The sequence below is a fragment of the Dasypus novemcinctus genome, chromosome 23 (assembly GCF_030445035.2).
Source record: "Dasypus novemcinctus isolate mDasNov1 chromosome 23, mDasNov1.1.hap2, whole genome shotgun sequence".
NCBI lineage: Eukaryota > Metazoa > Chordata > Mammalia > Cingulata > Dasypodidae > Dasypus > Dasypus novemcinctus.
This window is the reverse complement of record NC_080695.1, coordinates 18,430,903-18,439,577: the sequence shown is the minus strand read 5'-3', so window position 1 is coordinate 18,439,577 and position 8,675 is coordinate 18,430,903. Positions and strand designations below refer to the sequence as shown.

Below are 8,675 nucleotides of genomic sequence, written 5' to 3'. Positions count from 1 at the left end.
AGGGAAACCCCCGACAATGAACAGCCAGAGCACTGGCCCCTCGGGGAGGAGTGGGAAGCCCCGGGATGACCCCTCCCCAATAGAACGTCACCAGAGTCCCCAGGTAGCAGCAGCCCCCCGCCCACCCCCCCCATTCCCCTACTCCCCAGCGTCTCTGGCTGTTCTGTGGAAACCTCAAGCAGGCCCTCGCCAACCACGTGACATGACTGAGGGGACTCTGAGGACCCCTCAAGGCTGCTTCTGCCCTCAACCCAGGGCTCTTTGGCTCCTCAGCAGATGGTCAGGGGTCCTGAGCCAGGCTCAGGTTACCTGGCTAGACGCTATGCAGGTGGGGGTGGGCATGGGGGGGGGGGCTCTTTGAAATGAAAGCCACCTGCGTCATCGAGACTGTGTCAACCCCAGTCACCCTCATCCACCAACTCGAGAAAAACACCTTGTTTGGTCATCTCCAAGGACCCCTCCCAGGCGAGCCCCGGCCCCCACCCAGGGCTCAGGTGTCCTCATGGCTCCCCTAATGACTGTGCTGACAATCATCCCACCACCTGGTGTGTTTAGAGTCCCCAGTGACTCCAGAGCCTGCCTCAGAAAAGAACAAAACACCTGGGTCCCCAGGCTGACTCAGGACCGGTCATTGCATTAGTGAGGGAGAGGCAGGGGAGGTGGGAGAGAGGCTGGCCCAGGTGTTATCTGCCGAAAGGGGCTCTGGCTCAGCCACCAGGTGAACCTTCACCTAGCCTCAGCTCATGCCCTGAACCTCTCCATGATAATCCAATAAATGATTGCACTTTGCATCAGATGCACTTTGCACCAGATGGATTAAATGTAGCCCCCATCCCCAGGAGCTGCCAGCCTGTGGCGGGCATGGCCAAGGCCAGTTCTATAACACTATACACAGACTCCAACCAATGCTTTAAGAACTTGGGTGGAAGAAATTAATTTCAAGCGGGGAAATCTGGGAAAGCTTGAGGAGGAGATTGCAATGACAAAAGATGCATAAAACTGGGCAATTGTGGGAGGGTGGAGTGGGGTATATGGGAACCTCTTATATTTTTTAAAGTAACTTTTTTTGCAATATATGTACCTTTAAAAATAAGACAAATAAAAATTTTAAAGATTAAAAAAAAAAAAACTGGGCAATTGCCTATCTGGGAATCGCTCACAGCATCCCCAGCAGGGGTGAGTGGGGGGGATCTAAAGGAAGGTGTGCAGTGTAGTTCTTAAACGTGCCTGGTTGAGGAGTAAGAGAATGGAGACTACAGGTGGGCAAGTAGGATCAGTCTGGGGGAGGCTTGGAAAGCTATGATGAAGTTTCCACTCTCAACTTCAGGGCTGGGGAGTCCCTAAAGGTTAGCCGAGGAATGCTATGATTAAGTCGGCTGGAGAAAGGGCAGTGACTCTGAAAACCGAAGGATGTTGCCAGCGGAGACCCCCCAAACAATGCCTTCCTGCCACCACCACTCCAGATCAGGGAGATGGCAGCAGGCCAGGGTTCCAAAGGGAGGCATTTTACCTGCAGGAGGCGCTGAGTTCAGGCCTGAGAGCATTGTTCATTTCTCTGCTGGTTTGAGCAGTGTCAGCTCAGCTGAGCAAATCCCCTCACCCGATCAGAACACCTGGCTGGGGTTTGATCCTGACTCGCACCGTGGCTCACACGAGGAACAGGAGACCTGCCTGAGTAGGGGGGGGCTAGCTCTGCCCCTTGGACAAGTCACTGGCCCCTATGCAGGTGTTTCCCCATCTGTAAAGGGGGATGTGGAGGTGACCTCTAGAGTCCCTTCTAGCTCTTTCTACAATAGATGACTTCAGGAGGCCTAATAGGCCTCCAGGCTGGCGCCCCAACGTCGAGAGCCAGTCCTGGCGCCTCTCGCCCCCGCCGGCGGCCCAGAAGGATACACCTCCCCAGCGGAGCGTGAGGGCAGAGGAACAGGACAGGTGCGGGGCCGGGCGCGGGCCAAGCCAGGGCGTTCTCGGCTGGCCAAAGACCTGCCCCACGGCCGCCGGGAGCGAACGGCATTCCCAGACGGATTCCGGGGTCTTAGGGCCTGCTAGCCACCTGCTCCGCGCGAGCGGCGGGCGGGGCTTCGCGGGGGGCGGGGCCTCGCGGGGGGCGGGGCCTCGCGGGGGGCGGGGCAGCCGCAGCAGCGGAGGACGGGGACGCCGCGGGGTGACGTCATGGCGCCGTGGGAGGAGCTGGGGAGACCGACAGTTCTCTAGGATTACGTAAGGGAACGTGACGGAAGGCGTGAGAGGACGCGGGGGGCGGGGGGAGGGCGGAGCCCGGGCTGCAGGTGGGGCTACGGTGGGAAGGAGGCGGGGCGCGGGGCGGAGGCGGGGCGCGGGGCGGGGCGCGGGGCGGGGCGCGGGGCGGGGGCGGGGCGCCGATCACGAGGTGGGCGCCAGGCCGCGGCTCCCAGGCCCAGCGGCTCCCGGGCATGCTGCGCTGGGCCCGGGCCTGGAGGCTCCCCTTTGGGAGACCCGGCCCCTCCTGCCCCAGCTTTCCGGGGGTGTCCGTCGCACCCAGCGGCAGCGGCAATGGAGGTGGCGCCGAGCCTAGGTCAGTCAAGGACGCCGGATGGGAAGCCGTCCCCTCCCGGGCCCCGTCCCCTCCCGGGCCCCCATATCCCTTCCCCTCCGGCTCAACCTCCCCCACCCCTAACCGCCCCCCGCCAGGCCGCTGCGGCTTTCCTACACGCTTCTGGACGGGGAGCCGGCCCGTCCAGCCCTCGTCTTTCTGCACGGGCTCTTCGGCTGCAAAACCAACTTCAACTCCATCGCCAAGGCCCTGGCGCAGCAGACAGGCCGGAGGGTGAGCTTCCGGGAGGGAGGGATCCGGCGAGGGCGGGACCTAGGGCGGGGTTTGAGGGGGCCGGGTGGTGCCCGCCGAGTGGCAGGTTTCCTGGAGGGGAGGGTGACCGAAATGAAGAACAGCAGAAATGAAGGGGGGAGGAGTTGGCCTTCTAAAGGTGGAGGCCCAGGAAGGCCAGGGATTGACCAGCATTGATTGCTCCATCCTTCCATTCCTCGCACTTGTCACACACCTACACGTGCGTGCTCCACAACCCAGCTGGGTGCCACTGTGCAATCGCTAAGTGCCAACACACCCCTGCTTGTTCGCCAGGAAGCTCATCACCTCCTCCAGTTGTCATCCCTCTCTGCTCCAAGTCTTGGAAATTCTTGGAGCTTCTTCCTGACCACCTCTGGGCTTACCACCCAGCCTGGCCAGACCTTCAGAGACGTGGTCATACCTGTTGGGACTTCTCTGGGGACTGTGCCTGGGACCTGGGCCCTCTTACCTTCATCAGGATCTGTCCCCAGGCCCCACCCCCCTGACCTACAGGCCCTGCCAGGCATTTGGCTGTCTCTGCCCCAAACGTGGATGCCAGCTCTGCCACCCTCCCACACTCACTCCCCAGGTGCTGACAGTGGATGCTCGGAACCATGGTGATAGCCCCCACAGCCCAGACATGAGCTATGAAGCCATGAGCCAGGACCTGCAAGACCTTCTGCTCCAGCTGGGCCTGGCGCCCTGCGTCCTCGTCGGCCACAGCATGGGAGGCAAGACGGCCATGCTGCTGGCACTACAGAGGGTGAGCCACCCCCATCCAGGGCCTCCTCCTGCCATTCTAAACTCTTGAGTGCCCAGCAGGCAACCTGGGACTCAAACGAGCCTTGGGTGGCCGAGACGGAGAAGGTCAGACTCTGGGACTGTCCTGAGACCCACTGCACCTGCCTGAGGCCCTGAGCTGGTCCCCAGTCTGGTTCTTTCCCACAGCCAGAGCTGGTGGAGCGTTTGATCGCTGTGGACATCAGCCCGATGGTGACCACGTCCGTCTCAGACTTCCCGACCTACATGGCGGCCATGAGGGCCGTAGCCATCCCGGCGGAGGTACCTCGCTCCCGCGCCCGCAAGCTGGCCGATGAGCAGCTCAGCTCTGTCATCAAGGTGATGCAGTCAAGCCCCCCAGTGGTAGCGGGCTGGGACCCATCAAGGGAAGAGTGGGAGACCCGTCCCCCAACTGCTGGGCCCCCCACAGGACGTGGCCGTGCGGCAGTTCCTGCTCACCAACCTGGTGGAGGTGGACGGGCGCTTTGTGTGGAGGGTGAACTTGGATGCCTTGGCCCAGCACGTGGACACCATCATGGCCTTCCCACCTCGACAGGACTCCTACCTAGGGCCAACTCTCTTCCTCCTTGGTGCCAACTCCAGATTCGTGCAGTAAGCCAGGCTGGGTGGCAGGAGGAGCATGCCGTAGTCACCCAGTCCCCCGTTCTAGCAAGCCTGCTGGGGTGAGGCCTTGGGGGTGGGCCCTTCAGGACACCAGAAAAAAACACTGGACGTGTTGACTCACGTGGTGTCCCTCTCTCCCTGTCCTCCCACCTCTTCCCCTCTCTGGTGGACAGCCCCAGCCACTACCCTGAGATCCGGCGGCTCTTCCCTCGAGCCCAGATGCAGACTGTGCCTAACGCCGGCCACTGGGTCCACGCCGACCGCCCGCAGGATTTTGTGGCTGCCATCCGAGGCTTCCTGGCCTAAGAGCCCCACATTGCCGGCAAGAGGGGGCAGGAGCCCCCCCAGGCCTCGAGGCCCCGGAGCCTGCTCCGCGTTTCAGCCCAGGAGGACTCAGGGAGGCACGAGATTGCAGAGGTGGTCAGGCCTCGAGCTTTAATGAATAAAGACCCTGGTTCCAAGGCCTTGGGCTGGGCTCTTTTACCGCCTGCGCCTCCACCATCCCAGGGTGGGTCAGGCCCAGGAGGCCTTGGCAGCTCCAGGGTCCGCGTTTGCACCCAGCGTGGCCCTGGACTCTCTCTGCAGCTGACTCTGGACCCGCTGGCTCACCATCTGCCTCATGTCCTCCTGGGGACAGGAGAGCAGGTTCAGGGCCCGACCCCGCCACCTGCTCCCCGAGCCTCCCGGTCCGGCCGGTGTTCCCGCCCTACCTCCCAGGCCTCCACCTCCTTCCTCAGTCTCAGTTTCTCCTCCACAACCTCCAGCAGCTGGGCCTCCACAGCTCGCAACTGGGCTCTGCATGCTTCCAGCTCGGCCTCCACCGCCTGCTTCCTGCAGGCCGTGGGGTGGCAGCCTGAGCGCTAGGCCCTGCTGGTCTGGTTCTGGGCCCTGCTGGGGTGAGTGAGTCTGGACACAGCCCTTGCTTGAGTGATATGTGTGTGTGTGTGTGTGTGTCTTTCCTTCCAGGAATGACTGGCGTCCCCGCCACTCCTCTAGCAGGATAGGGCCCTCGGGGTGTGCCACCCACTGCCTCCCCCACCCCTGCAGCAGCTGCCTCTCACTTGGCAATGGCTTCATCCCGCTCCTGAAGGACTTGGTCCAGCGAGGGCTCTGCCTGAATATCCCCCAGTGCTCCAGCCACTTGGAATCCTGGGCTCTGTGGCAGGGTGACAGGGGGGAAGTGATCTGGGGCTTGCCTGAATGAGGTACCCCCATCCTGGGACCTTCCACCCCCTAGATGCTGAGGGCAGGCATCTGGGGTGTTGTGTACCTGCCCTCCACTGCCCCAGTCTCACGGAGTTCTAGAAAGAAGAGCAGGGGCCTTGGGTCATGCCAAGAGGGTGGCAGGTACGGCCCCTGCCCCACCTAAGAGCAAGCAGAGTGGGCAAGGCATTTGGACCCCCAAGGAGGAAAGGTGTTTTCACCCGACCCCCAGAGAGGGACAAAGGTGGGTTCAGAAGGACACCTACTTACCCCGCGAGGGCCCCAGCAGAAAGGGTGGCCTGGTGCCTGGGACTCTTGTCCGTGGGGTGAGGCCAACGGAGGACATGGCCCTTTGCCCTTCCTTCCGGGCAAGGCACTCCCTGGCAGGCCCCGCCCCGGCAGGCCGGCCCAGGCCAAGGAGGCGGCCCGTGGCCCTGCCACCCCTCCTGGACCACAGAGGCCTCTGGCTGGGCCCAGAGCTCCCCCTGCCCAGGGGCACGCCTCCCCTCACCCCAAGGGGCATTCTACCCATCGCTTGAGATGAGAAAGGGACAGAGGGAAAGGGACCAGGGTGGCTCCATTGCTGAGAGACAGGGTGCCTCCACCTCCCTTCCCAAAGGGTTGGCAACATCACACGCCTTGGGAGGACGAAAAAGGAGAGGGGAACGTCCAGATACTCCTGGTAGATTCCTCCTGACATCTTGAATATCCACCCTTCCTGGCAATACTGCCCACTCCTCTCCCACATCCCCAAAATATGGCTCCGGGAGCCTGGGTGTGCCAGCTGTGCTTGCGGGGGTCTTGGCATCCCACACCCTCTACACACTTAGGGAAATCAGCAGGGTTCTGTTGTGGGGGTCAGGCCCCCAACCCAGCTCTGAACATCATTGCTTCCTTCAGGAACTCCAGGAAGCCCCTGCAGGGACAACTCCTGGTTTTCACCGGCCTCCCTCCTCCAGGTGCTCCTCCAGCAGCCAGCCGGACGACAACTTGGAACCACAGGTGAAGAGGTGGCCTTGAGCTGTACCCCAAATGCACCCTTTCTGTTCCATGTTTTGAGAGCCTGCTCTGTGCCAGGGCCTCAGGGACCTCCAGCACTAGCAACGACGAAGGGTGGCAGGGACAGCAGGAGCACAAAAGAGGCATCTCTCACGCCGAGGTAATGAGAGAAGGTTCCAGCAAGAGCTTGCCCAGGATGAATCCGGCGGGAGTGAGCCAGAAGGAGTAACATCAGGCATTTCTTTTGCTTTAACTTTGTATTTTGAAACAATTTCAAGCTGCTCTTTAATGCCACTCTTCATCCCCCCAAAAATGCAATATGGCATCAAACATTGAAGCCAGTTGTGACATCTCTCTGGTCCTCTTCAATTGATAACAATCCCAGAATCCCAGGAGCAGGTGCGGCTCAGTGGCTTGAGGGCCTGCTTCCCGTGTGTGAGGTCCCAGGCTCAATCCTGGGTACTTACTAGAAAAAAACGATCCACAGCCTTTCCTCGAGTTCCATGATCTTGACTTCTGTGAAGATTACAGGGAAGTTTATCTTGTAGACTGTCCCTCAATTTGGGTTTGTCCAGTCCTTCCTGATGAATGACCATTGTTAAGCATTTTGGGCAGAAATACCACAGAAACAATACATTTCTTATTCTCTCCAAGGTCGATGGGAAGCATGACTGATGGTTTAGATAATGGCCACTGGATTGAGATGGCGTCTCCACTGCAAAAGGACTTTTTTCCCCTTTATATTTAATGAGGCTCCCTCCCACTTTCACCCATTGATTTTAGCATCATTTGGTGCTTCTTGCCCTATTGATTAATACTACAGTGATTCAAATGGTTATTTTTCTAATTCCATCATTTCCTGTACATTTACTAGTTGGCCTTCTATTGTAAGGAACTTTCTCTTTCCTTCCACTCATTCATTTACTTCCTGTATCAGGTTCTCATAGTTTCCTGCCTGTATTCAGTAGATTATAATCTATGACTCGTTGTTTATTTATTTTTAGGAGGTACCAGGGATCGAACCCAGGACCTCATATGTGGGAAGCAGGTGCTCAACCACTTGAGGTACATCTGCTCCCCTATCATTTATTTTGATGCTCAAATTCTCCCAAATTTGACCAGTGGGTGCCCCTTGCTGCCTTATCTTTTTTTTTTTAAAGATTTATTTATTCATTTCTCTTCCCTTCCCCTCCCCCCCCCCCCCCCATTGTCTATTCTCTGTGTCTGTTTGCCACGTGTTCTTCTTTGTCCGCTTCTGTTGTTGTCAGCGGCACGGGAATCTGTTTCTTTTTGTTGCGTCATCTTGCTGTGTCAGCTCTCCGTGTGTGCGGGGCCATTCCTGGGCAGGCTGCACTTTCTTTCATGCTGGGCAGCTCTCCTTACGGGGCACACTCCTTGCGCGTGGGGCTCCCCTACGCAGGGACACCCCTGCGTGGCACGGCACTCCTTGCACGCATCAGCGCTGCGCGTGGGCCAGCTCCACACGAGCCAAGGAGGCCTGGGGTTTGAACCGTGGACCTCCCATGTGGTAGACGGACACTGTAACCGCTACGCCAAGTCCGCCACTTGCCTTATCATTTTGACATGACCATCATCCTTTGAACACTTCCTTTCTTCCTTACTCAGCAAGAGTTCCAGGCTCATCTTGTTTTTCCCTGCCCAGCCCTGGAATTAGCCATTTCTTCAGTGATCCCTGGTTCTTTTAAGTGAGGAATGGTATTTAGAAACCAACATCCGGGTACTGGGTGTGCTCATTGCAACCGGAGTAATTTTCCAGGCCCTCTAAGTGGACTCACAGGTGCATAGATACACACATTTACATCTTTATTTCCATATCTGTCTATAGTACATGTATTGAAAACAGGTTTATATTTAGATCTTGAATCCCAGACCAACAGCACAGAGTTCATGCTGGCCTTCCCCCTATCCAATTTAACCCCTTCCTTCAAAAGTGAGAATTCTAGCTCCCAATGTCCTCAATACATATATTTCATCTTTTGCTCAAGTCCTCTGTAGGTAGCTAATCTCCCAATATAACTGAGCCTCCCCCTGATTTAGACAATCTCCTTGTATGGGCTCAGCTCCTACAGGGCTACCTTCTCACCCACGCCGATGTCATCCTGATGCCTGGCCCTGGCTGACACCCGGCGGGCAACCAAACCTAATTCCTAAGTGCTTTATGTTAATTTTTTCATTAACTCCAAAAATATTTATCGAGTACCTACTCCATTACCATGTTCTGGGA

General features: G+C 58.2%; 2 protein-coding genes across 2 annotated transcripts; one reads left to right on the top strand and one right to left on the bottom strand.

Moving 5' to 3' along the window:
- Window positions 1-2,365: 2,365 nt before the first annotated feature.
- ABHD11 (abhydrolase domain containing 11) lies at window positions 2,366-4,692 on the top strand. The gene is made up of 6 exons (XM_004450930.5): window positions 2,366-2,554; window positions 2,671-2,806; window positions 3,414-3,587; window positions 3,773-3,943; window positions 4,035-4,216; window positions 4,402-4,692. The coding sequence occupies exons 1-6, from the start codon at window positions 2,433-2,435 to the stop codon at window positions 4,532-4,534; spliced, it is 918 nt and encodes a 305-aa protein (XP_004450987.1). The 5' UTR covers window positions 2,366-2,432; the 3' UTR covers window positions 4,535-4,692.
- On the bottom strand, window positions 4,638-6,483 carry LOC139437431 (bicaudal D-related protein homolog). The gene is made up of 5 exons (XM_071211463.1): window positions 6,374-6,483; window positions 5,702-5,792; window positions 5,290-5,384; window positions 4,939-5,059; window positions 4,638-4,855 (listed from the first exon to the last, which is right to left on the bottom strand). Exons 1-5 carry the CDS (start codon window positions 6,481-6,483, stop codon window positions 4,742-4,744), a joined length of 531 nt encoding a protein of 176 aa, XP_071067564.1. The 3' UTR covers window positions 4,638-4,741.
- Between the last annotated feature and the right edge of the window lie 2,192 nt (window positions 6,484-8,675).

Excerpts from the sequence above, each read along its gene's own strand:
- ABHD11 (XM_004450930.5), top strand. The coding sequence starts at position 2,433 with ATGCTGCGCTGGGCCCGGGCCTGGAGGCTCCCCTTTGGGAGACCCGGC. Across the intron at positions 2,555-2,670 it reads GGAGGTGGCGCCGAGCCTAG|GCCGCTGCGGCTTTCCTACA; the intron begins GTCAGTCAAGGA and ends GCCCCCCGCCAG. Across the intron at positions 2,807-3,413 it reads CGCAGCAGACAGGCCGGAGG|GTGCTGACAGTGGATGCTCG; the intron begins GTGAGCTTCCGG and ends CTCACTCCCCAG.
- LOC139437431 (XM_071211463.1), bottom strand. The coding sequence starts at position 6,483 with ATGGAACAGAAAGGGTGCATTTGGGGTACAGCTCAAGGCCACCTCTTC. Across the intron at positions 5,385-5,701 it reads TCTGCTGGGGCCCTCGCGGG|AGCCCAGGATTCCAAGTGGC; the intron begins GTAAGTAGGTGT and ends ACCCTGCCACAG. Across the intron at positions 4,856-4,938 it reads AGGAGGTGGAGGCCTGGGAG|GAGGACATGAGGCAGATGGT; the intron begins GTAGGGCGGGAA and ends TCCTGTCCCCAG.